Raw genomic sequence first — 27519 nt, 5'->3', positions numbered from 1 at the left:
AGACAAAATAAATATAACAAACTCACTGTTGCTAAATTGAGCTTTTAAGGCCTTTACCTTTAAGCCAAACCATATAATAGGTCTGCTGGTGTAGTGGTCAATGCTCTGGGTTTGTGATGGGTAGGTTGTTGGTTTGAGGCCTTGAATTTTTACTCATTGAACACAGGGGAACCTTAACTGACAGCAACATTCTTTGTTGTCATAATACGTTCTTCTGCTTTGATTGGAAGTTTTAGTGATATAAGCCTGAAACTCTGAGAACCTACTTTTTGTTAATGTGAAAGTATAAACATTCTATCTCATAGAATACAGGGGAACAGTATCTGACAGCAAAGTTCTGAACTGTCACACACCGTTCCCCATGCTATAGCTGTCAAAATGTAGCTTTTAAGGGCTTCATCTTCAAATATGTATGATAGGTGTGCTGGTGTAGTGGTTAGTGCTTCGGGTTTGTATGGGCAGGTCGTTGGTTTGAGGCCTGCCTTTACTTTTTTCTCATTGATCACAGGGAAACCTTATCTGACAGCGACATTCTTAATTGTCATAATACGTTCTCCTGCTTTGATAGTCATATAAGTCAGTTATTCTCGTAATACCCGAACTTTAAAGTTAAAAATAAATGATAGTGCGTTTCAAGTTTTTAACAATTAAAATTAAATAATAGATTTTTGGATTATAGGTCATTTTCTATTAAAAAAACGATTTACACAACACTACTAACTGTCACACAATAATTTAACTTTGTGAAAGTTTTCATCATCTTAGCAGTAAAATAGACTGTTTTTCATTAGTCTTTATAGTCATGCACGCCTATGTAGGTCTTATGGTGCCTATACAGTATAATGAAGTGACTATGTGACACCATAGTTTACAAGCACTGGTTTATGTTCGGTTGCTAGACTGGGACCGGTGACATGAAATGTGCGGCGAGGAGATCGTGTAATTGGTCCCAGAGAGCGGAAACCACGTCCTGGGGACTGGAGGGTTGAAATCCCCTGGATCAGCCGTCTCTCTTGTCATTAGATAACATGAATGGGTGGCTAACAAGTGGGGGTTGAGGGAATAGATGGGTTAGGATCGTGAATACAGGTTAGGAACAAAGGCCCTCCTGTATATAACATTACCACACAGCCCGTAAAGCCACCGTGCGTGCTCTCTATTTTTGTGTAGAAACATCATAAATGCAAACAATTCAACAAACTGCAGCACTGTTAAAGGGACGGGTTACCCAAAAATAAAAATGTGATCATCATTCATTCATTCATTCATTCATTCATTCATTCATTCATTCACCCCCCTCCTGATATAAGCTCGAAACCTGTATACGACATGTAACACCGAAGCACATATTTATTTAGTCTTAGTGGTTGTCTGTCCGTACAATGCACGTCGATGGGGTCATACAGATTAGAAATGACATTGGGTAAATAAATAATCAAATCACTGCGGGGTGAACTACCTCTTTAAATGGACAGAGGGCGCTGTTGTGCGGACGGAGTCTGCGCAGAGTCGCGGATGCAGCAGCGCGTGCACAAGCTCTCCAGCGTTTTAGCACAGAGCTACGCTCGCGAGAAGCGGATACGCGCCCGGTCCCGGTGAATCGCCGTAATCCCTCCCGCGTGCACCGTGCATGAAAACCCGCACCGCAAGGCCGGAAAGTAAAAGCCAGGTCGTCGGTTTACAGACCGTAACATGTAACAGAACACCCGCCGGGTGTGAAGCACGAGAAGAGAGCGATCATTCACCGGACACCTCCTCCACCGTTATTCGGGACAGGAGGAGGCTGGAGACCCGCTGCTCTCATGCTGTCCTGACCGGACCGGCTCAGCCGTAGACTGTTGTTTTGGACCCAGCGTCAGGTTTATAGCGGCCCACACGACAGGCGAAGATGTTGCAGGCGTTGGCGTGCGGTGTCGTGCTCTTCCCCGGTCTCTTCTTCGCTTTCAGAAAAGTGCTGCCGTCCATTTTCAAGCAGTGGACCGAAGCCGACGTCGTGCTGGTCAGCGAGAGGTCGGTCCGGCTCTGCATTCGCACTTTCCACACATCCCTCACTTTACCTTTTGCCGTTTAAATCCACAGTGTGTTTCCCAATGCAGTGCCGTTATTGTTTTTACATCGTAACGCTGTGTTAAAGGTAAACACTTGCTATTTCAAACCCTCGTGCTAATAATCAATCAGTTTTATTATAGTCAAATGTCGTGGTCGTGTATTTTGCGTCTACACGTATTACTGAAGTAAAGCCGTATTTCGTTTTTCTAAGGGACTTTAGTGTAGCCAGGTTAATTCAGTCATTTACATCAGGCCTATATATCTGTTTCATGTTGGATGCTCTCACGGTTTCGATTATTCGACAGAATATTTCTATTCTTCATAAATCAAAACGGCAACGTTTATTGGCACTTCACAACGAAGTTAAACTCGTTAACATAAGTTAACTACACTAGTTAACACGGCACAACAATCAACAATCTTTCTATTGCATTTGCTAATCTCAGTGAATGCTAATATTTGCTAATACGTTTTAAAATCACGTGTTGTGTCTGTAGATGGGCTACAAAAAGGCTTTAGTACACTGAAGTGTTTACTGTAGTATAAGATACTAATGATTTTTTACTATAGCAAATATTAAAGTGTGCTTACTATGATATCAGTTGTTATCATTGGGAAAGCACATTTAATAACATGAATAAACAAAGGCCGATACTTAAACAGCCTTTAGTACGATGTTTAATCTGAAAAATCTTAAGGTTTATCTATCGGCCTTCCACAAGAAAAATACGGTAGTATACTATAGTTATTTCTACAGTAAATTTGAGTGAAATTCCTCGGTGTTTGAATACTACAATACTAATACGATACTACTGCAATAAGGATACTATTGTGGAATTGCTGTAATAGACTGCAGTATACTTCAACTGACGACAGCGCGCTACAGTAAATGCTATTCTACACTACAGTTAAATTAACATTTGAAGATTACTAACTGCTGTAAATATAGTTTATTGTTAGTTTCTGTTAGCTAATTCATTTACCAACGCTAATGACACATTTTAGTAAAGTGTTAGCCAACGTTTGCATCATAAAACTATAGCCCGACTGTAAATTGATGCAGCAGTAATCCATTACATTGTGGCTTTTGCGTGTATGCTAAAGACGCTCTGGTATGTTTCTCGTCGGACTGTAAGCTTCTACAGTCGTGCTCATATTATCCTATGAACTTATATTAAGCTTATCTCATGGCCTTAATCGTGCTGTCACAGACTGAACGTACAACTACAAACCCCTACGTTCTTATTTACTGGCAGATATAGGTGTGCAAGCATGCCTGCTCTAACATGCGGTTTTAAATGATCTGAATATAAGCTGAAATGCAATCGCTTCGATGTACCAATCTGGGTGATTCAGCATTGACGTGTGACGTTCTTTTACGTCTCGAGCAACTTGTAAATATTGTCATATCTGAGGGTGGGAACATTTATCAGTGGTCAGTCACCCATACTGGCATCTGTGTTTTTGGCAGATAAGCAGTTTCTGATTGGTTCTTGCTGGATTCGGCATGAATTTGTCATTGACATAGCTGTGTGTGTTTGTTTATACAATAGTCAAACACTGTATTTAGTGTATTACATTGTAGCCAAATATGTGTCGACTAATTTGACGCGATTAAAACGATTGCTGTTTTGCTTCTAAGTTAAACAAAGTTGTACAAGCAAGCATTCTTTAAATGCTTCTTTGGCTATATTCACCTTCTCTAAATTATTATTAGTTTCTGAAAATATCGTGTAAGCATCCCGACTTGGTTGAATTGACCTAATCCCCTTGTTATTGCTATAGATCTGCTTTGCTAAGGGCAACTTTGAGGGTTTTATTTCGCAATAACTATTATCCCATTTAATACTTTTTGTTGTTGTTTCACAACCTTTCTCATGTGCCGTTGTTCAATGTACAGTGTTTTTAAAGCCATAGTGTGCTATATTGAGCTGTACTGGTCGTTTTCTAGTTGCTTAAGTGTGCAATGTATCATTTCAGTTTTGTGCTGACTTTTCTATTCTGGTCATCTTACACCAGATTCTTCTAACCCGATCCATTATTGTGTCTGTCATTGTAAGACAATTGCTAAAACGGATGCCCGATCAGCAATAATACTTAAAACTGCTTAGCTCAATTGGTTACATGCGTTTTTGTATTTAATGTTCGCTTTACTTACAACGAAAGAACAATTTTCAGAGCCAGCCAAATCATATGGGCAGATTGATTGAAGGACCTAAAATGTAGGTTAAAGAAAGATAGAACAGAATCTATAAGTAATCAATGACATAATGGAACAAAAATAAATGGAATTCTTTAAGTTATTTCAAGGCGTCTTGTACATGTGATGGACAAACAGACCAATATATTGATAGGTAGGCATCTAATCTTTGGTGGTGGTTCGATGATGTGTTGAGTGTCTACGTGGGCTCGGTGGAGAGTCTGAAGACTGTTACAGGAGTTATAATGAAATGAGACAGACTCTGGACTTTTAAACACAACTGTAGATTAAATCACTCAATTATGATTTTGAAAAAAACAAATTTTAAATGCGATCTTCTTTTACTTCTGCGTCGGACCTACGCCATAGCCTACGCAGAGCCGCATACCCTACGCAGAAGATGCGTACCTATCCAGAAAAGTAACAACGCGTCGATTTGGCGCGGACTGCAAGTGCTGTGATTGTTCTGCGTAAGCGTAGCATATGAATGATGAATTAATTGTCTAAAAATAAATCATTTTCCTATATGTATCAACTCATGATGCAACACAAGTGACTGTTTACTTGCCGCTATCAGTGCTAATGCTTCTCCGGCAGTGTACACAACAAGCTGCTTCTTCTTCGGCTCTTGTCTTGGTTATATGAGCAACACTTCTGTGGATACTGAGGACTAATGGTCTTTGCCTGTCTACACAGACAACAACTCTGAAGTATAATGAAAAACTGCTGCAATGCCGCTGAAGGAAAAACAAAACGCTCTTAATGTAATCACCTTAAGCTCAGTTTATACTCGTGCGTAGGACCTACGCTGTAGCCGCTACTCTGTATGCTACATGACGGTTTTCATTTATACTTTTGCTTCGTTGTCCGCATCACCACTAGTCATCGTGTCCACCCATGTGTTACTTGTGTAACCAAGACAAGAGCCGAAGAAGAAGCAGCTCAAGCATTAGCAGTGATAACGGCAAGTAAACAGTCACTTTTGTTGCAGCATGAGATGTTAAATACAGTAGAACAAATCATTTACCTGAGGGAGGTGTTCAAACAGACCAATCACAGTTAAGCGACACCAAATCGTGTTTGTCACATTGCTAAATAATAATCATTACAAAATAGGACTATAGTTTAAATTAATTTAATAATAAACGCAAACAGGCTATTGTTTAGATGAATCGATTTAATTAGCTTTTCATGTGGAATTAATTTCAATGTAGAAATATTGTTTCATCTTTGAGCTGTGAACGACACACACCTGCAACAATGATTTTAATATTCTTTTGAAATCTCTTATGTCTTCTAGCGTCTTTCCGATGTTATGTGTTCTTACTAGTTGCATGTGATCACAATATCACAAATATGTTCATTCGATGAAGACGTTGGTGACAGAAACATGGAGACAATAAAAAAAACAAGAAAAAGACAAGAAACACGAATGAATTGAAAACAAAACCACTCGAGCAAAAGTGCTGATATCTCGCCATAACACACGATTGTGAGTGTGATATTGCTTTTGTACGACAGTTCAATGGACAGCAGCGTGTGCTCTTAAAATACATATATAAGATAAAATAAAATATAAGACGCTATTCATTTCAGAATACAAACAGCATCAGTGCTTTGCATCTGTAAGAAGGGGTTACGTGTTGTTGAATCTAAAATCACTTGCGTCCAAATGAAAACATCAGTATGCAAAATGAGTAGTATGTATGTAACCTTAGCTTGCAAAGAAAGGTTTGTGAGAATTGCTTGCATCGGATGTATCCCCGAAGTCCATAGGAGCTGATGGAGGCGGAAAATATAAACGTTTTTAACAATACCGGAAAACTATGAGGCGCTAACAGTTAATATGATATGACACTGGTAACAAGAAATACTGTATATTCCTTGTTTAACAACGCCCGGGTAAATTATTTTAAATATACAGTTTTTGGTTCGAATATCATGCGTGAACAAACATACGGGTCAATGTCCGTAAAGTATACATACTGCACCCACACACATAATATATAGAACATACTTATTAATGGTCAAGAACTATGCACTTCCTTTAACACTGTCACAGTATTTGAGTTTGGACGCAGGTTTACTCTCGTGTAGATCTCAATTCCAACTCTGATCAAACACAGCTGATTCAGGCTTCCCTTTGAAATGATGGACAGGTGTGTTTGATCCGGGTTGAAACCAGAGACAGAATACGGAAGAGGAGACCGAGCACTTATAGATGAGTGAATGAAGCTCTCAATATCTGCGTCTGAAACTGAAACTGCTGCCCGATCGCAGTGTATTTGCATGCAGGTATTTAACTAGTATTTAAAAAATAAAATTGGTACATTAGTTTTGGGTATATTGACATACGTATGTTATTGAAATGTTATCTTGACAGTATTGAAGATTTTCCCTCTACTTGCATGAAAAGAATGTATCTTCCCGGGGGCAAAACTACGATGGCTGTCGTCGACTAACTAGCACAATTCTTCTGGAGATTTGACCTGGATCTCCATGGCTGGATATCCCGACTTAGTTGAATCAAACTCTGCATTACTGCTTTATATCTGTCTGTGTATTAAAACTGGAAACGTAAGACATCATGCTATAGTCACCCACACGCAACAAAACTATACAAAGAAACATTTCCTCTTTTTTTTCGGTCTCTTCCCCCCCTACCCATTCTTAGAGAGCGAGAGAGAGAGAGAGAGAGAGAGAGAGAGAGAGAGAGAGAGACGTATAAAGAGTGGATTGTGTGAAATGAGTCTTGTGACCGTATTCAAACCGGGTTTGGGGAGCAGAGCTCTCTGTGTGCGTCCGTGTTTGTGGATGGCAGCGCTTATCTAGCAGCCAACTCAAGCGTGCAAGGGTCACGTGACCACCGTTGTCATGGCGAGCAACCGTCATACCGTGCAGAATGCGTTTGCTCAGCTTGAATTAGACCAATGTTTCACATCCCAAATACATAATGTTACTGATACTCTGTTGTCTGATAAACATACATTTGTATTGAAAGCTCTGATGTTTACAGTAAATTACATTTTTTGTTCTGTTTTTGCTGTACCTGTATAAATACGGTAGCATTAACATTACAGTAACTTGCTTGTTTTTCTGTAGAATGTTTACATTATTATTTACTTCATGTATATTTTTAATGTTGGTTTTAGAGAATGTGTTTCCACTGTTAAACATGTTTTACAAAAGATCGGACATGAAGGAAGATCTATACATTAATTCCATACACGTTTCGTGTAGTCTTAAATGCACAATAATTCATATTTCTGTATTTTTATTTAATTATACATGCATATATTGTGTGACATTCAAAATCAAATTGTGTAAGAGTTCGATTGCAAAAACCCACAAAAACTATTTTTATTATGTTAAATTTTTTTTATAGTGCATTTCAAATAATATCAATGACTGCAATCATCAAAACTACAGTTGGGTTGTTCTGATTGAGTTGTAATAACTTCAAAATACAGCTTAATAACATTTAAAAAACACTATCAACTTTAAAGCATTATTTTGAACATTTATGGATAAAAATAGTTACCAGTTTTTGCCAAATAAACATTTGATATATTCTATTGTCACCTGTGTAACTTACAGTTTTTTATTTACAGTATTTTTTACACTTTTTTATATAAACACCGAACACCTAACAGTATTTTTGTTCTATTTGGAACAATGCACATTGTGAAAAGCGCTATATAGTAAAATATCCTGTAATGAAACAAGACCAGATTCTTAGTTATACAATTTTATGCTATAAATGATCTTGCTCTAATGATATTTATATATTCCAATAGTATATTGAATACATCACCCAGCTTTACACAAAACCTAAATGCTTTTGTAGTTTGTCTTCAGTCTTTTTCTGCAATCTCTAGACTGTGATCTGAATGCTCTTCTCTTTCACAGACTGGTGTCATCCGTTCATGCTCTCATGGCCACGACAGCAGGCATTGTTGTGGCGTCTTCCTGTAGAGGGAACGTGATTTCAGACCGGTAAGAGATACATTTGATGTGTATTATATCAATTTTCATTTAAATTCTTCTTGATTATAAAAACAGTAAAACAATATAACATCATAGTTTACCAGAGCTTACTTTATATAAATATAGTACATCTTTGTTTAAACACGTAAAATTGAAAGTTGGTGTACATTTAGTTTATCTTTACAGTTTGTGTGTTGAAGTCAATTGACGTCAATCTGACATTTCCTGCAAAATCGTACCCGATAGCTCGAATTATAAATTATTACAAGCATACCGTCATGAATCACTGACAATTTTCAACACAGATTTTAATGTACTTGCCCACTAATTGCATCTTTTTAACTATAAAAACTAGGGATGCACCGATACCATGATGTAAAGGCAGAGTACGAGTACCGATATTTTTTCTAGTACTCACGGATACCGATGGCACAGTGAGAAAACCTTAGACAGATTATACAAAGATTTTTTTCATGTGCGTTTCACAAACTTTCAAAGCAAATTAATAATAATTAAAAAAATGTTTTTGTCAATTATGTCACAAGAGTTATCGGTCTTTGGTATCGATGCATTTTTAAGAGTACGAGTAGATGCGCTTAGTATCGGGCTCGATACCGATTCTGGTATCAGTGTATCCCTAATAAAAACGAAGTGACATTGCAGCTGTAACGGTGCGATGTCACTTTAAAAGGCTCACCATATGTCTCTATACCTGCTGATGCCCTCGTTTAAGTCCGCAGCCAATCAGAATCTCCTCAGGGCAACTGTGCTTACCTTTATTCCCACATCACATCTGCTGACCTCTTGGCTCCGCCTCCACTCCAAGGACACAGGGAGGAGGAGATTAGGTACACTGAGTCCCAGCGCACCAGCTGTTACCTTCCTCTGTGCCCCTCCCTCTGCCCGTCCCTGGCACCAGAACGACACCTGTAACACAGCCTTTGCCAACCTGTTCACCATGACAGGGTGACATTTACGTGTGTGTGGATGTGTTTGTGGCGTAACAGAGTAATCCACATCAGCCGTTTGCCCTGCAGGTCTACAGTAAAACTCCCAGCCGCCCCGCTAATCCCCCAAAAGGCTTAATACTTGGCTCGAGAACATGCACAACCGGGATGCTGAGCAGCCCGAGTGACAAGAAATATCCAATGACACTTGCATGTTTCTTAAAGGGGAAGTTCATCCGGAAATCATTTATTCACCCAAATGACGTTAGAAGTTAATTTCTTACATTAGTGACACAATAAGGTCAACAATATTTCACACCTTGGATAATGATGCCAGTATTAAAAGAATCCATTAGACTATAGTGTAAAAGTCTAGTGCTATATTTCAAGCCTGTATTCTCACATATGCGATATGTATGAATAAACTGTTGTGTGTCATTTACTTCCCCCTGATTCACAACAGTAAGTTTATTATAATGATTTAAACAGTAAGTACAGCTGTCGGGTACGATTTCATGCAAAATTTCTGTTTCATGCACCGATATATCGGTAAAGAATTAGTATCGGTCGATAAAAGCTATTTTTTTTCCTCTTGGCTATCGAAAAAATATACATTTTATTTTCTGTATCAGTATCGGCAGATATAACTCTGAATAATCTGTATGGGTGGAGAATTTTAGGATTGGTGCATCTCTAGTTTCACTGCGTTTGACTTCAACGCACATCAAAACGCGTACATAAACTAACCTGCGGTTTTATGTTTCAAACAGAGATGGTGACAGAGAGGCAAAAATGATGATGCTTTATTGACCACTAATCACATGTCGACTGTTTGTGTATTGGTGTGACTTTGTTGAAGGTGTATTAATTAAACTGAGCAAACACTGTTGTAGCTACAGAAACTGGTTTGTACAGATATATATATATACAGTATATATTAATTTAATTAAGCATTTAAATGTAACAGTAAAACACAGACAATAGAAGCAGTGTCCTATGATCTGATCGTTTTATTATTTGAAATGTATTATAAAACACAGAGAAGGAGAGTACTTGGGTATTTTCACACTATATTTTTTAAGCATGTGTACTTTATCAGTGCTTTGACTTTGTAAAACTGTTACCTCTCTACTGATATTGATGGATATAGCCACAAACGTTTCACTTCCTATTTCCTTTTATGATGTAATAATGTATGCTTTAGATGTAAACGGAAGTAACAAATCAGCAATGTTAACCACAGACCTTATTTAACTCCTTTCTGAAAACCTTTAGGAAGTCTGGTTTGGCTCACAAATTGGCCCGATGACTAAACAGAATCAATTTTGAGTATAGGTTCTCTTCTGAATTTCACATGTGTTTACACTTGCAAAATTAGGCCACTCCCTTAAAAGGCAGCGTACTATGTCTGTTGTGGACTCTCACTAGGTTTTGAAACCGCTTCGTTCACCCGTTCTGTTTGTGTTTTGTTCCAGACACTGGCTGGCCACCCATTTTGTCATTTGGTACGGTGTGCCCTACATGTCATACGACATCTTCGCCATGTACCTCAGCCATTACCATCGCTTCCGGGTCAAAGGTCACGAGGACTATAAAAGCCACTCCCTCCGAACGGTCAACTCATTCGTGAGGAAAGAGTTCCTGCTGGTCCTCCATCACATTGCACTGCTCACCATTCTGCTTCCGGTGACTCTGGTGAGAGAGATGCGTGACAAAATGAAGGCACAGAGTAATGGACCATCTCAGATAACCACAGGAACAGACACAGACCCACCTGTAGACGGGACCAAACGGGAGGGAATGAATGTAAACGGGGAGGGGGGCGCAATGCTTTTGTGTTTGTTACGTACCTGATCCATGAAACACAATTAACCTAATGGCAGCTGTTACGCTGCCAGAATACATACGGTGGGACACACACGCGCACACCCCGTGGTGGAAACCTGGTCTTTTGTTTGGTGTCTCTGGGCTGTCAGTGGTGATATGAGATCATTTTACCCACGCTTTCATTATTCACACACAGCTGCTGCTCGGATAGCAGCACCACACACACACACACACACACACACACACACACACACACACACACACGTTCACAAGACACACAGTGACACACTGAACCGACAGATTCTGACTGATTATATCACTACAGCCGACACAAAGGACTTATGAGATCAAACACTCTCTTTAAAGTTAGTAAATTCACTTTAGATTTATGGAAATCTTAACATTGTTATACTGTACAGTAATGCTTAAAGTGGCATTTCCATAAATCTATTTATTTAATAAATATTTAAGGAAACCGAGATTTGCTGTGGGACATCAGGAAGACTTTAATTTGGCTGTTTTAAATCTTTACACTACACATGTTCATACACACGTTACAGAAATCTTTGATCCATCCATCATGAGCTCTCTGAGGTCACTGTACGTGTAAGACACAAAAGTATTCGGACACTTAAAGGGAATATTCTCCCCAAAACAATCTGCCTTATTTGCACAGGAAGCGATACTCTTATATATGAGAGAATTTCCATTATTGGTGAACAGTTCAGTTTAAAAATGCATGAATGTTGTTTTACATAAATAAACAAAATAATAAATGATTGTATATAAAATAAACTGTAATTGCAAATGGAGATGTAGGTAATTGCTACATGTTCATTTAGGTTTATTCCTTTAGCAGACTCTTTTATTCGACGTGAGCATTTAACATTTTCGACCCTGGACCACAAAACCAGTCAAAGCTATATTCAAAGAATTGTTTCCAAAATGAGAATCAAAACTTTCAAAAATCATGTTTTATTGTGTTAGTTCGCTGTATTGTTTGATTTATTATGGCTTAAATCAAAACAAACCAACTGCAGTTTGATTGATATTAATTGGAAGTTCTCATTTTGGAAATAAACTCTTCATTTGTAGCAATAACAATACATTGTATGACTCAAAATGATTGATTCTTCTTTTGCCAAATGCCCAAAATCATAATGATATTGAGTAAACATGATTACTTTACACCCCTGGTTTGGTTTAGTGAAAGGCACTTTAGGGCTGTTTAGAGCCATTCAAATGCTTTTTGGGGGACTGATGATGGTCATCATTGACACATTTACAAAACCAATCAGAATGGTTTCATAAACAGACATCATCTGTCTAAAAACAACAAACTGTGTAGTGTAACCTTGGCTTTTGTCGCAAGAGGTCCAGTATTGACTTTATTTAAGCAAATATTTTTCTCTCTCTTCATTAAATTCAGTAGAACAGCTGTCAGGGTTCTGTCAGTTTAGTTAAATGTGTAGTGGGAGGTTCAGCGGCTAAATATTTGCTCTGACAAGCGTTTCATTTGATGATAATTATGTAATGCGTCATGAAATGAACACGAGTGCTATTGGTCACGTTGTGATTGTGTTTGTGCTGACTTTGCTCTTTGTGTACATCAGTTCTTCAGGAAGGACCAGGGCGATTACTTCATTGGTTGTCTCTTCCTCACTGAGCTCAGCACTCCTTTTGTTTCACTGGGCAAAATCCTTATTCAGGTGAAGTTTACACACACGCTCAGCGATTCTGCACAGTGAGGAGTCAATAATGTTCCTGTTTTTATTTTCTAAAGTACACCCAACATCATGTTGTTTCATGCCAATATGACTTTCTTTATTTGGTTTAACACAAAAAGCAGACATTGACAACCCCAGTCCCCGTTTACTTTCATGGCCAGAATATTGTCTTAAATAACTTTGATGAACAATGAAAGTCACACAGGTTTGACACAAAGTCAGGTGCGAGGGTGGAGTAAATGATGACAGAATTGTTATTTTGGCACGTAGTGTTCCTTTAAGACCGATGTGTTTACTTTGGAGTACAGAGATAGCGACAAGTGTTCACTCAGAGTTTCAGCTTTCATATCGTGTCTCACAGCGTTCTGTCTAGTGGAAAACATTCTTCATCTCTTGTCCGTCTCTTTGATCGGTCTTGCTGTTTTTCTCCCTCTGCTAACATTTCTCCTGACCTCGGCTAATTTGATAAAAACACACATACTTTTACTTTCACACCGCCCCCTTTTGGTAGTAATAGTTGTTGCATAGCCAAACGTTTTACTGACTGTATTAAAGGGACAGGTCACCCAAAAATAAAAATTCTATCCTCATTTAGTGTACTTGACTTATGTCTGTGAAACACGGAAGAAGATGTTTTGAGAAGATGTCTCGTGTCCATACAATGGAAGTCAATTGGGGTCAATGTTTGTTAGGTTACCAACATTTTTCTGCAAAAGAAAGAAAGTCATACAGGTTTGAACTGACATCCATCACTATGTTGACCGTCCCTCGTGTTTTGTGTCCCCTACTTATAATCTATATTTCTTCTCGTAGTTGGGTTTGCAGGAGTGCTGGCTGCACAAGGTCAATGGCGGCGCGGTGCTTCTGAGTTTCTTGATGTGTCGCATCGCTCTCTTCCCGTTCATGTACTGGATGTACGGCTCTCACTACGGCATCCCGCTCTACAGCGTTCCCTTCCACCTGCCGCTCTCCACCAACCTGGGCAACCTCTGCATCCTGGCGCCTCAAGTCTACTGGTTCGTCCTCCTCTGCCGCAAAGGATACCGACTCTACAAACGTCAACGGGATGCTAAGAATCAGGCTTCTCCACTGTCCTCGCCCGAGCCGGTCTCCGACACCAGCAAGGAAGATTAGAGAGCCAATCACTTTTTCATCTATAGCAAACCGACATGCGTCACATCTGAAGGCCTCGGCATTACTGCTACTATTGCATCTACGGTTCCCCACAACTCCAGACTGTTCCTGTTTATTTTTACATGCACGGCTGTGCCCTTCAAGGAGTGTCTCTTAGGTCGAGGGGTGTGACGCGTCTGTTCCTTTTCTGATTGGAGAATCTGCTACAGTTTTGACTGATGTCTCTCTGTGTTATTGGAATGATCTGTTACTATTTCGTGTCCCTTATCTTCTATGATACGCTAGCCCTACTCTGTCTCTTAGATGTGTGTGTCTGAAGTACACCGGTTTAGAGGAGGAAAGACGTTAAGCGGATGGCACAACCACATACATTTACGTACATGCATTTGGCAGACACTTTTATCCAAAGCGACTCGCAGTGCATCGCAAGATCTTTTTATCGATCAAACATGAATTCATCAGCATACATAATTTCTTTCAGAGCCGATTTTAAAACCCATCCACCGTCGCTTATACTTTTTCTTTTCAGCACAAAGCTGGAATCACCAGGTTAACATTTCCATGAGGACATTGCTGTTGTTTACAGCTCATTAGAGTCGTGGGGATGTGTTTGCACACACACTGCCCTGCTGTGACTGTTTACACTCCTCTAACACACATCGCCCTTTACGCTCGGGAGGCGGCTAATGATTTCGGCTTCTGTTCTGTGAGCCTTTTTACAATCTTACGTCCTCCCTGTCACGTGGGGGCGGTACAGAGTCGTCCCTTATGTTTACCACTTCACACACGGGGCTTGAACCAATTGAGGGTTTTTGTAGGGCGCACAAAGCACATTACGCTTGACATATCTTTAGAGGGCACATCATGTCCGGGGCATCTCCAGGTGAGAGTTTAAGCAATAACACAATGGGATTGTGGGTAAGGATAGAAAAGTTGCCATCCTTAATGTGATTTTCGGGTATCTACTATGAAACGAAAATTTCTAAAGAGCTCTATAAACAGATTTCCATAAATTCTACTTCTGCTCAGCTGCAAAATATATATCACTGACTAGAAATTGATCTGTACGAGTGCAATCTTTATGAATTCATTTTTTATGTAGTAAGCATGTCTGGAAAAGTGAAAATTCATTGGTCATCAAAGTGGGAACATTAGTAATAATGGCTGTCTTTATGAGGCATTAGGGGAGCTTGAACTTTTAGCTCTCTATTAAAGTGATTCTCACCCGAAAAAGACAATTCTGTCATCGTTTTCTCGTCCTGCAGGACTTTCTCTTCCGCAGAACACAAAAGAAGAAACTTTGAAGAATGATGGTAACCGAACAGCACTGGACCCCGTGCACTTCTATTGTATGAACACTAAACCAATGCAAGTGAACGGGGTCCAGTTAACAACATTCAACACCCCATACGTTCTGCGGATGAAAGAAAGTCCTACAGGTTTGAAATGACAAGAGGGAAGACTTTCATTTTTGGGTGAACTGTCACTTTAACCGAGCTTGCGGTTTTGTGTTTTAGATCATTTTATTCAATAACATTTTGATGTGCAGTATAAATGGGTTTCTCGCTTTGGCTTGGAGTGATTTTGTAGGGTTGACGTGGCCTACGAGAGTGCAGGAACTCAGAAACCTTAGATTCGGGGCATCTTTTAAAATACATTTAGTGGATGCCGAATGCCAGTACATCTTAGATGTGTTTACGACGACTTCTAGATTCCTTAAAGCTTATTTTAAAGTGCAGAGCTGTCGGATTAATGCATCGCTTATTATGACACTCTTATTTAGCACATTTCTAAAACAAACTGGACTCGGGTCTAGCAAGTGTGTGTGCGAGCTAAAGAGAGATGTCTTATATAACAGTGTGCATAAGCTCTCAGCTCACACTCTGAGGCTGAACAGGGTCTTTGCTGGATTGAAAGACAGTGAACGCTTTTCCGCTTTGCCTTTTTAAAGGTTTGGTACTTTTCAAAAGTAACTATGCGGTCTTTCATGCTGCTGCTTCACAACCATCCGGTTTCTTTGGGCTGCGATGCATTTTGGTGATATATTCGCTCAATGCATGCCGTGTTCTTATTTTTTGTTTAGCTATCCTTTAGCTTTCAATAGTGTGTCTGTGTGTGCTTTTCATCATCATTTGAACAAGTCTGTGTGTGCTTGGCTGGTCAATGCTTAATGCTTACTTCATTTAACCTTAATCTCATTCTCTCACAGGCCAGTGTTTTTCGTTTGCATTTCATTCGTGTTGCATAATATTTTATAGCCAATATACAAGTATTATATATATATATATATATATATATATATATACACACACAATTTCATAATACATGAACAGACTTTAAGCTAGAGGTTTGAAAACATGAAAGTTACCTTGTGTTTAAGGCATTATTAACCTTTAAATCACAGGGACGGTGTGATGCTTTTAATCATATGAACGAAGCCTCCTCTCAGCTCAGGGTTTGGTTAAGCTCTCATCAATGATTCAATATTATTCAGACCTGAAAGATGAGACCGTTTAAAAAGATTTCTATAAAGACATGATAAATGCTTCCTCTGTTGATTTTTGGTTTTCTTTCAGAGCTTTCCAACATGGCTTTAGATTTTCACAACCTCCGGCTTTAGTAGACCAAAGACTGTCATGGCACTTTATTCAGCACTGGAAAAGTGAAAAATCTGTCTTGAATTGCGTCTCCCTCACTTTACTGTCAAGAAAAGGTCATATATCTACAATCTTTGTGCTTGGCTCAGGCATTCTTCAGTCTCTGACACTATGTTTTCAAGAATGTTTGATTTCGTATCTGTGTAACTGATGTATAAATCTTATGAATCGTACGAAAACGTACAGGTCGTTTAATCCCAAAATCGAACAAAAGAAAAGTATATCATATTTTGCATGAAAAAGACAAGAAAAAGACTAGTTTTAGAAACGATACTCTGTGCTTCGTGACATTTTTTCCATGAGACTTCGTGATAATTCACCCATTTAATATAATTCTGTCAATATTTACAACCCTCCTGCCATTTCAAACCTTTCTTTCTTACGCAGAACACAAAAGAAGATATTTTGAAGAATATAGGTTACCAAACCTCGTTCACTTCTAATGTAGGAACACAAAAGTCAATGGGGCCAGTTAACAACATTTTTCAAAATATCTTCTGCGGAAGAAAGTCAAAAATGACAAGAGGGTGATGAAAGGATTACAGATTCCTTTGGGTGAACTGTCACTTTTACAGATCTTTTAATTTTTCTTAATGGTGATTCTCATAATAATGTGAAACAGTCATAGTAATAATTGCAGAAATATTTATTCTATTATTAAGCAAATTTTTATTTTTTTGTTTGATTTTGAGGTCAAAAATGACCCAAACATGTTTGTTGACAAATATGGTTTGATGTCTGAAATGAAGGACAGACGTTAGGGATTGGCGGGTTTATTGTTGGAGTTGCTTTTAGCTGCTTTTAAAACATATCAAACCAGATGGGACTCTCTCCTTTTGATGGACTTTCAGTTTGCCTGATTCTTCGAAATGGATGTAACAGAAGAACGAAAGGCCGGAAAACATATGCAGATAACTCGATTTGAAAAATGCCAGGATGTATATTATCTAGAAAGGTTTTTCCCAGAAAAATTGTGTTTGGAATATCATAAATACAGTGCCTTGTATTAGCGTTGTGTGCTCCGTAAACAAGAGCTCTGGGCAGGTGGTGTTTATAGGTTGTGACCGCTTCTGCACACTTTTATTTCTTATTAATCAAAGTACATTTCACTGGAGACATCTTAATAATCAGGCATAGTGTAAATTACACTTTAATCCTTTATTTGCTAGTTTGAGCTTTAAATGTAATTACGTTTGTCCTTCAAACATGCTTCCGAGTCTTAATATTTTATAAGTTATGAAGTATGCTTGCTGTGTTTTATCTTCATATTTGCCTATTTAGAAAGTAACTAAGATAATCTGCAGGTATGTATTGTTCCTCAGACAGCGTGGGTTTCACTTCGTTCAGGTTAAATCCATGATCACGGATCTGCTTTGATTTTGCATGGATTTAACAGTTCAGAATCAAAATGTACTCGTCTTTAAATGCATTCCTTGGTTCCATCGATAAAAATTAACTCTTGCATAGATGTTGCTGGGGAAGGAAACCTTTCAGAAAACTAGGATGTAGCCAGAAAGCATGCTTGCATTATCTGTTTCCTAGTGAGGACAACTCACTTCCTCTCTGTCAGCTTGGCCTCAAATACACAGGTTTTCTAATGCACAACCTTTAGCACTCCCTGCCTCTTATTTTTGATAACCTGTTTATTTTCACATCAAATTTCATATCTAGGTTGTCTGTTTGTTTGTAGGCTTAAATAAATCCCCTTTTAGAAAGGGGTTTAGAGTGAATCTAATATAAACACTTGATTCAGCTTATTTTCTTGAAGCTTGTGAATCCAAACACCACTTTGGAGAAAATAAATCTGATTTGATGAATCCTTTCAATGCATTGGTCTTTTTTTATTGAGAAGCTGTACCATATTTAACCAGAACACTACAACAGTAGAGTAATGGTGGTAGTGTTCGGAGCCGAGATGTGCTGCTGTAGATTTGATCTTGTTTCACACGATCATGTCTGTTTGGACAAACTTTAATGGAAAGAAACAGTCATTCACACACACAAAACATGTCAGGGGTCATTGACCAAGAAACAGTTTCTAGGAAGACCGATTCATTGAACATTGTCAAAATATTTAAATAATGTCCAGTACTCAAGGGTGACGTACACCATCAGATGGTTTGTTTTATGTCCGCACATCTTCCGTTAAAACAATGTACAAAATTTCTGCTCGGGTTTGTCATCGCATTGGTCCGCTCAGACAACAGAGCATTATAATCCTCTTCTGTTGGAATCGGAACTGGGATGAGTAAGACAGAAGATTGCTCTGAAAATGTTCTCTGTGTGTTCCATCACACCGTGTAGAACTCAACACAGCATTCGGTGTAAGAGTCCCGATACTGATGTTCATCTGAGGTAGTACTCGATAGCAGCAGAGAAGGCGGCAAAACCTCCACAGCCCAGAACTCCAGCCTTAAGACCAGCTGGTGAATTAAAAACAGATCTTAACTTTACTAATACATTATAAATCACAAGAAACAAAGCAATCGCGTAAAGCTCATTTCAAATGTTTAATTGTTCTAATATTTACATCTTTTCCTAGAAATTAGGATCTCTGATAGAAAGAAAACAGAAGGAACTATGCAGGTAATCTACTGAACAGTCAGTAAAATCAAATACCTCTGAATCCAATGGCGCCTCCTGTAATACAGCCACTATAAACTGCATTTTTCCAATCAGACTTCCCACGATGCTAGAAGAGAGAAAAAAGACAATTCCTTAGACAAACAATCCTTGACCAAAACATATCCAAGGGAAGAAGCAAGATGTGTTGCTTGCAACAGAACCACCACCAGATCTCTTACTGAACACTTTGGCACCTTCAAATAAAGAACCACTAGGTGGAGCCATTAGTTCAAGTGAAGTCACAAGCAAAACCTGCTAACATACTTCTTTTAAGAACATACCGTATAATTGTCTACGTAAGTTTATTGCACGTCTGAGTGACAATTCAAACAGTGACAGAACAGTATTATCTATAAGGGGAAATACAACATCACAGCATCTGCCTTTTAATGTAATGAATATACCATGCCGTCAAGGAATGCATATGACTGGATAACAGAAATGACTTCAAGACGGTCCGACTGATAAACAAAGATACTTACTGATTCAATGATACACTCCGAGCATGAAAACATAGCACCCACAATGGCAAAATTCTTAGCGTACGACATTCCTCTCTGTCCCATGTCTCTCAGGACCTCCCTTGCTGTGGGGGTTCTTAAAGGGTCTTTAGGATCAAATCCAACGTTAGAGTCTATACCGGCTGTGAAGACCCCGAAAGCACCTCCCAACACAACCCCTAGAAAAGAGGAAATCGTGAATTATAACACATTATAACATATTTGTGGTTGTAAATTACAGCAAAATGTCATGTTGGGACTGGGAGCATTCAGCATCTAGTTCTTCCACAACTTCATGGTTTTTAATATTGACATTATAATATGAACTCAGCAGCATTTCAAGTGGTCCTTGCAGTGTACTGCCGGGTTGAGCATCACTCCATATGTTAACCTCAAGATGCCACAAAGTGTCAAATAAATGTAAACTGTAGATCACCCGTAGCAACTCAATACGTTCATACATCCCAACTGAAGTCCCAACAATGAGTGGCGTGCTGCCTGTCAGAAATGACGACACATACTTGATGGTGGCACCTATATGTTGGCAGTTTAATATGCATTCTAATGTAAACGTGTTAAAACGTGTTCAACTGTCTGTCACGTGAAATACCTCCGACACACGCGATCAGTGATTTGAAAGCGCAGCTCTCCATGCCCTTCTCGATCATCTTCTGCTCCTTCGTTTTGTGAGGACTCGGCATTGCGCCCATCACGGTCGGGTTCAAGTCTTTAAGTTGTCTTTTGTCCCCGATGAGGTGCTCCAAAAGAAGACTATACTGCAGCGAAACATTTTCAGCAGGTGAGACACTTGCCGACTGACCAGAGGTGACTGTGACAGAAGCATCTCTGCTCTTTTCGGGCGCCGCCATGTTGGAAGCGTGCTGCAACAACTAGCGCAAACTGACGTAAGCAAAAGCACATTCGCTAATATTTGCATTAAAAACAGTTGAATGCTTTTGTCACGTGAAATACAAATGACTGACTTCGTGCCACAATTGGGACGAAACGAATATTTCACATGACATGTTTTCTTTAGCTTTGTTTGTTTGGAATTTGTTTTGTGTGTTTAATGTTTATGCGAAGTTTGTGTACGGTCATCTTGGCCAGGACTCCCTGGAAGAAGAGATTTATTTTAATCTCAACGGGACCTTGCTGGAAAAATAAAGGTTAATAAAATAAACAAATGCGCATTCTAAACGCCTTATTTGTAACATGTAAAAATAACTCAACACCGGTTCCGCAGATTCGACAAAGAGAGGTGACCTTTGCATATTGCAGTGTATTGCACGTTACGAGTGTCCTATATGTGTTGATTTACGATCTGCATTTTTTTAAGCCCGAACCATTTTTTAACCATTAATTTGACGTTAAATTGCTTTCCAGGAGAAACTACTGGCATCTCATCAAGATCAATTCAAATTAATCTACATAATAATTATACAACGACAACAGAATATAACGTCCCGGTCTATTGTTGTTTTAAACGTGTGCTTTTCCTGTTTGTGGGTTTATATGAAACCAAAAATGATTTTTAGCTGTAACGCGCCCATTAAATCCATAGCAAACCAAATGTGACTACATTACCCAGCGTGCCTTTCGCTCAATGCACCAAAATGTCGCGCGCTCCATCTGCTGGAGACGTTGGAACTGACGCGAGAGAGCATCATTTTCCTCAGAGAGTAACCGCGTCGCTCTTTAGAAGCACGGAACAGGTGAGTCTCCGCATCATTTTGATATTATTATGTCGTGTAAAACACGTTAGTGTCGCTGCGAGAACGCGGGTTTAACAACTGTATCGTGTCGCGAAAGCATTGATAGTTGTCACACTTCTTAAATCCACTGTACTTCCCCGCACTTTTATCAACGGCCGTTTTCGTGTTGCGAGCGCGAGCGAGAGAGCTGCTGTTTTCAACGACGAGCCTTATGAGATCGTCACCCGTCAATTGTGATGTAGACGAACAGTGGTCGAATTAAGGCTCATTAATATTATTTTAAATATTAAATTAAGATTATTCTGTTAGCGTGACGTTTCGGTGATTCCTATGGGTCGTGGTGGTGTGTGTGACATACTGCAGTAGTTCTGTCACGATCGTGCTGTTTGTAAACTCTGTCAGAGGTCTATTTCATTTCACTAGTCTGAATGTTTAGAGAAAACATTTAATAGTTGTTTTTATATAAAAAGATTCCTATTTTATGTTCGTTTACTCCTCATTTTATTTGAATGACAGTGATGTTGAATAACAGAGTGAGGGGAAATCAAAATCTATATTTATCTATAAGAATCATGTTTGTGAAACAGGTCTTTTATTGAAACATATCCCATAACATCATTAAATAGCACAGGCAAACTTCCACTTGTGTGTTTTGGAGCACATCCAGTCTTTTCGTCCCAACATTTGTTTTTGGTTATGGTGTCGTGCCACGGTAGCACAAGATCTCTTGATTTAACTGTGGGGCGTCTGTGAGAAGTTGCTGTTTGTATTTTAATAGATTCCTAAAGGCAAACTAATGGCTCACGCGTTATGATATGACCACAAAGCTTAAGTGTTTAATATAACTGTATCAGCAACTGAACATATTCTCATAAAAAGGCAGTCAGGAATGTTAAAACACATTTAAAGGACTGGTTAGTGTGGTAACCAGGATCATCCTGCTGTCATACATCTTAAAGGGGCAGTTTACCCAAAAATCAACCCTGTGTGTTTTTTTACTCACATGTTTAAAACATGTTAAACATGTTTAGAGAACTTCCGGCATCTTCGGAGCACAAATGAAGATATTTAGGTGACATCCGAGAGATTTCCAGGCCTCCTCATAGACATGATTTTTATTGAAGCGATGAGATTTTTTTGATATGTGAAAAACATATTCTCCTCTGTCTTGTTATTGTATGGTACGCGAGCACTAGGTCTTCTTCTAGGACGAGAGCATGCGTATAAGGTTTGTGCACCGAACACGGCATGGGTCGTGCCCCTATTGGACGCCGGCGCTCTGACTCACGACGTGGAAAAGTGCTCTCGTCCAAGAAGAAGACGAAGAAGTGCTCTCGCGAACGCGCACCATACACTGACAAGATAGAGGAGATTATATCGATTTAAGTCTGTATTTTGGTTTGTTTTTCACATATAAAGAATTCTCGTCTCTTCAAAGAAATTCAACTGAGCCATTATGTGCGGATGGACCAATTTAACGATGTCTTTAGTGCTTTTCTGGACCTTGGCAAAAACTGACACCATGATGTCTATGAGGAGGCCTGGAAATCTCTCGGATGTCACCTTAATATCTTCAAGACGCCGGAAGTTCTCTAAACATGTTTAACGTCATGTAGGTGAGTAAAAATCACACAAAGTTGATTTTTGGGGAACTTCCCATTTAATGGTGCTGCGTAATGGTTAAGTATTTTCCAGCTGTAGGCTATTGATCAGTGTAGGGTTGGTCCATCAGGGATAGTTGCCAGTTTTGTATACAACCAAGAATCCAGATGAGCTTTGAATCCATACTCTAGAAGGAACTGGCTTCCACTGTGTAGGCAGTCGTGGAAGCAAGTAGTTATTTTTCATTTGAAAACCTTCATACTTCTCTCACCAACCGCAAAAATGCAGCTAAAACAGGCAATGTAAAACTTCACCAGTTCACTCAGAGTGTAGCTATTTGTAGTTAATTACACCCTTAAGTTTTTATTTCTGGATAAACCATCAAAGGAAGTAGCAAGTGTGTCTTCGAGAGCTGACGTCTCTAGAACACGCTGTCCTAGATAAAGCGATTTATATTATAATACATCTATATCTGAAGTGATACATATTTAAAGGGAACGTTCACACAGAAATGTATATTCTGTCATCATTTACTCACCCTCAGGTTATTCCAAACCTGTATACATGTCTTTGTTCTGAGGAACACAAAGAAAGATATTTGGAAGAATGTCAGTAACCAAACAGATCTCATCCCCCTTTGACTCCAATAGTATTTATTTTCCCTCCTATGGTAGTACATTTGAATAACAATAACATTCTTCGTAGCATTATTCATAACTTCATAAGATCATACCAGCAATTAATGTATATTTAAATATTTAATGAATGTATAATTGGGGTGTTTAACTCATTCTCTGTTCAATATCCATGCACTTTACTGTGACGGCACTAAGGCTTGTACTTCAGATTTTGATCATTTAGGGGAGCAGCAACAGCCCAGTTTCCCAGTCACATCGTCCTCTTTGCTCTGATGAGTTCTATCAAAAGCACACACTCTCAGATAGAATGACTGGTCTATTAATAGTCTTTGGCCTCTGAAAAGGAAGGCCAATTCCAGCTGTGTGAGATGTACAGGAGAGCTTGGTTCATCTCAATGACCAGAGAAGTTAGCGTCAGTCTATTATAGTTAAAGATGTACATTTCTTAACCAGAATAACCTTTTCAGGGATGTGTATGCAAATGTGCCAATGGTAGGCGACAATCAGACTAGATAAGTTCTGAAACATTACTTGTATCAGGTGCGGTTAATATGTGAAGGAAGAATGTGTGAATCATGTAGAGAATCACCTTCTCAATTGCATTCTTGAGATGTTTTGTTAATATTTCGAAGTTAATAAAATTATGAAGTCAATGTTAATGAATAAAGGCAAAAATATATTTGTAAAAAGATTGAAAATGTGCATTAACCCCTGGTGTGTAAATGCAGGCTGGGAATGAATTTCAAAATTTGTATCATGTATCATGACTTAAAATATTTAATTTAATTTTTCAGGATGCAGGACTGCCCTAAATATAAATTAGAAAATTACAAATGAAGTTTGAACCATTAGATATTGTGTAAGCCAGTACTTGTGTGTACGGTATGTAGTAAATCCTAAATATGTAGTGAGGGAATGTAGTTTATGCAGCAGCTCAGCATCCCATTACTATGGCATAACCAATGAAACCATTGGACCAAAACCAGAGCAGTTATTTTAGATGCCACTTCTGATATCTTGTCCTGAAAAGATTCATGGATGTAAATGTACCAGAGTAAGAAACAATAGTGTAACTCTATAGCTCTATTATAATGACTGGTAATGAAATTTGCCCAAAAGAATATCAAAAATCAACAGATTATCCTGCCACATCTAAAGAGTCTACACTTGTGGGCAGTTTTGAATGAGTTTGTTGACTACATAATTGATCATTTGCTTTGTCACTACTTGGACTATTGAAATCATGGGACGTCTTTATGTATTGTATTGACATTAAAGCAGCAGTCTCATTATATTCAAGACCTGTTTTGCCGAGAGCAGTCGGTCATGTACTCCACCTTCTCCTCTGATTGTATTCTTCCCCTCACTCTTGTTCTGTGGTTGCTGTTTGGTCTGCGGGTGGATTGATGTAGCAGTACCCAAGAGAACTGAATGCTGTGGCTTTAATTGCTGAGATAAAGACCTTAGGGAGAAAGGACATACTCCAATCGATCTTGGTCTATTTGTTTCAGATTTACACTGGATTAAGTCTCTAGATTTTTTGAGGAATTTCTTTTTAAAGGACCTCCCACAAGGTATTACGCACAATCAGGATGTAAACACAGCCGATGTTGTCACTGATACGTTTAGCTGTAGATGGTTTGCATTTTTCGAGCATGAAAGCACACACCCTTTGCCTGTCAGTGTCAATGAATGCTGTACCTGACTCTTCTGTGAGTTGGCAGGTGGAGGTGTGTTTTCCCTCTCACTGTCTCTCTGACGCTGGACGTTCATTCCACCAGCTAATTTCATCTTTAGAAAATAACAATCCTTTCAGTTTACTACAGCGGAATTAGGTATCAAAAGAACCTGCCTATAAAAGGTGGTAACTCGTTATTGTGTGATCTAACCCTTTAACATTACTTTTGTACGTATCAGGCTTGATTTACGTTGATAATAGGGGTGTGACGAGACACTTATCTTACGAGACACGAGACTAGGTTCACGAGAACGAGACGAGATTTTTAGACTTTTTAAAAAGAAATCCTCAATGATGAAATATATAAGGAAAATCTTTCTTTTATTAACCTGAACACAAAAATTTTGGCATTATAAGATCAACCTGTACTTTATGAACCACATTCAACTTCTATTTTAATGAATTATATTATGCAGTAATAAACAATATGTAAATACTGCAAAATGTTTTTATCACAAACTGAAATGACAGGAAGTAATTGCACAAAATGTATGTTTTTTATTCTTAACAGTCGTTGCTTTTAGTAAAGAGCTGTGGTTGTTTTCTCTATATGCTTTTGCATAGTTCACGTGTTAGCAAAGGTCATATCACACTGTCAATCCTCCTTCCTCCACTGACTGAACACAGCCTTCACAGAAACAGTTAAAACTACATAAACACATCATGTTTTATGCTTAAATTGCACATATGTAAGAGACCTATGATCTATTTGTGAAGTGGTTTGCCTGTGAATGTATTTAAAACAACGTAATGTGAACTTGAAGTTGCTATACTGTACTTGTGGTACAGTCAGCTCAGCTGCTGTTCAGGCCTGAGTTGCGTGTTCCCAAATTGTTGCTGGCAGCACAAACTGCCGTAAATACTAGTGCTTTTATGCGCGAGGCACTGCAGACGCGGGAGACGAAGGTTGAAACCCGTCCGTCTAGCTCGTGTTTACATAGAAAAACAGTGGGAAAGTAACACCGTGCGACGAAAACGTTGTCTATGAATGGCCGGGCCAGTAACTTTAGCTCACAGCACGCACATACTTTGTGCAGTTATTAGCGTGTTCTGTACAGTAATGAAAACAGGTCACACCACAACAAAATATGCACTCACATAAATGCTCCATATGCGACTTCGCAATTTTGAGCCCAGCACTCCATCATGCCAATTGCGTAGGGACATTGTGTTCTCGCGATACACATCGCATTCGTCACACCCTATTTGATAACGTGCAGTTTATGTGATGATAAGCAGTTAATTTAGATGTTACTGCCTGACAAACCATTTCTTACAGCGTGATCCTATTATCTACTTCATTTTGTGGAGATTTTGATGATGAAAGTTTTAGTTTTATGTAAGCTGTTGCATTTTAACTTGATAAGATCTGGTTTGGTAGGGACTACTGTACTGTCTTAAGAAGCGATGGGTCTGTCCTGAATCTGTCTTGAGCATGTATCTCGGAGTGCTTCTGGTGGGTTTGTGTTCAGGCAAGAAGAATGTGTGGAGGAAATGGACTGCATACTTGCCTTGTAAATCTCAGTCAGCCCGGGTAACTGCGTGGAATGATGTTGATACATCTGACAGTGAAATGCCTCTGCTAATTTGACAAAGCCGCTTTTGAGTTGGATTTGTGAGGGTTTCTTGACACATCAAGACTAGAGTGTTTGCTTGGATTATTGTATTTTATTCTCTGCGTTCAGTTTTATGTTATTGCAGCTTTTGTGATTTTTGAGGGTGCTATGATTTGGTAGATCCCAGAATTTGTCTCCTATAAAAATAACACTGATGCCAAAGTGACTTGACCCTTTTCAATGCTTCTCAGACATTAAGTCTTCTTATAGGAATCCTCTTGACTTGCAGGTCAGATGAGGTCAATGTTTAGAGGAAGGAGATCCTAGTGCGGCTATGGATTTGGAGTGTTTATCCATGCCGTGCTTTGACACCACACATACAGGAAGCTGTGATCCATGGGGACTTTAGATCTATGAGAAAGATGAGATCTGCTATGAAAACAGCATGAGGCCCTCAGATCTCTGAATCCCAGACCAGCTTTGGAGTGTACTTCATTACAATTTGACATCTATTTGAGTCGCCTCATTTTAAATTCACAGAACTTATTCATCAAGTTATGTATAGCTGCAAAGAACTAGGGACCCCCTTATACTAAATGTGTAAACAGTGCTATTTAAAT

General features: G+C 38.9%; 3 protein-coding genes across 3 annotated transcripts in view; 2 read left to right on the top strand and 1 right to left on the bottom strand.

The window, feature by feature from the left end:
• Nucleotides 1-1457: 1457 nt before the first annotated feature.
• Nucleotides 1458-14516, top strand: tlcd3a (TLC domain containing 3A). Its single transcript, XM_079449174.1, has 5 exons — nucleotides 1458-2010; nucleotides 8159-8245; nucleotides 10659-10878; nucleotides 12624-12719; nucleotides 13551-14516. Exons 1-5 carry the CDS (start codon nucleotides 1889-1891, stop codon nucleotides 13869-13871), a joined length of 846 nt encoding a protein of 281 aa, XP_079305300.1. The 5' UTR covers nucleotides 1458-1888; the 3' UTR covers nucleotides 13872-14516.
• A 3969-nt stretch (nucleotides 14517-18485) lies between these two features.
• timm22 (translocase of inner mitochondrial membrane 22 homolog (yeast)) lies at nucleotides 18486-21230 on the bottom strand. The gene is made up of 4 exons (XM_079449186.1): nucleotides 20264-21230; nucleotides 19636-19832; nucleotides 19148-19220; nucleotides 18486-18951 (listed from the first exon to the last, which is right to left on the bottom strand). Exons 1-4 carry the CDS (start codon nucleotides 20520-20522, stop codon nucleotides 18875-18877), a joined length of 606 nt encoding a protein of 201 aa, XP_079305312.1. The 5' UTR covers nucleotides 20523-21230; the 3' UTR covers nucleotides 18486-18874.
• Nucleotides 21231-21296: 66 nt separating this feature from the next.
• specc1 (sperm antigen with calponin homology and coiled-coil domains 1) overlaps nucleotides 21297-27519 on the top strand; it is a 64279-nt gene continuing 58056 nt past the window's right edge. The window contains exon 1 of the mRNA XM_079449147.1: nucleotides 21297-21365. The gene's annotated coding sequence lies outside the window, so the exon portion shown is untranslated. The remainder of the gene's footprint in view (nucleotides 21366-27519) is intronic.

Source organism: Barbatula barbatula, assembly GCF_947034865.1.
Source record: "Barbatula barbatula genome assembly, chromosome: 2".
NCBI lineage: Eukaryota > Metazoa > Chordata > Actinopteri > Cypriniformes > Nemacheilidae > Barbatula > Barbatula barbatula.
The sequence above is the reverse complement of the archived record's forward strand: the minus strand, read 5'-3'. Positions and strand labels throughout refer to the sequence as shown.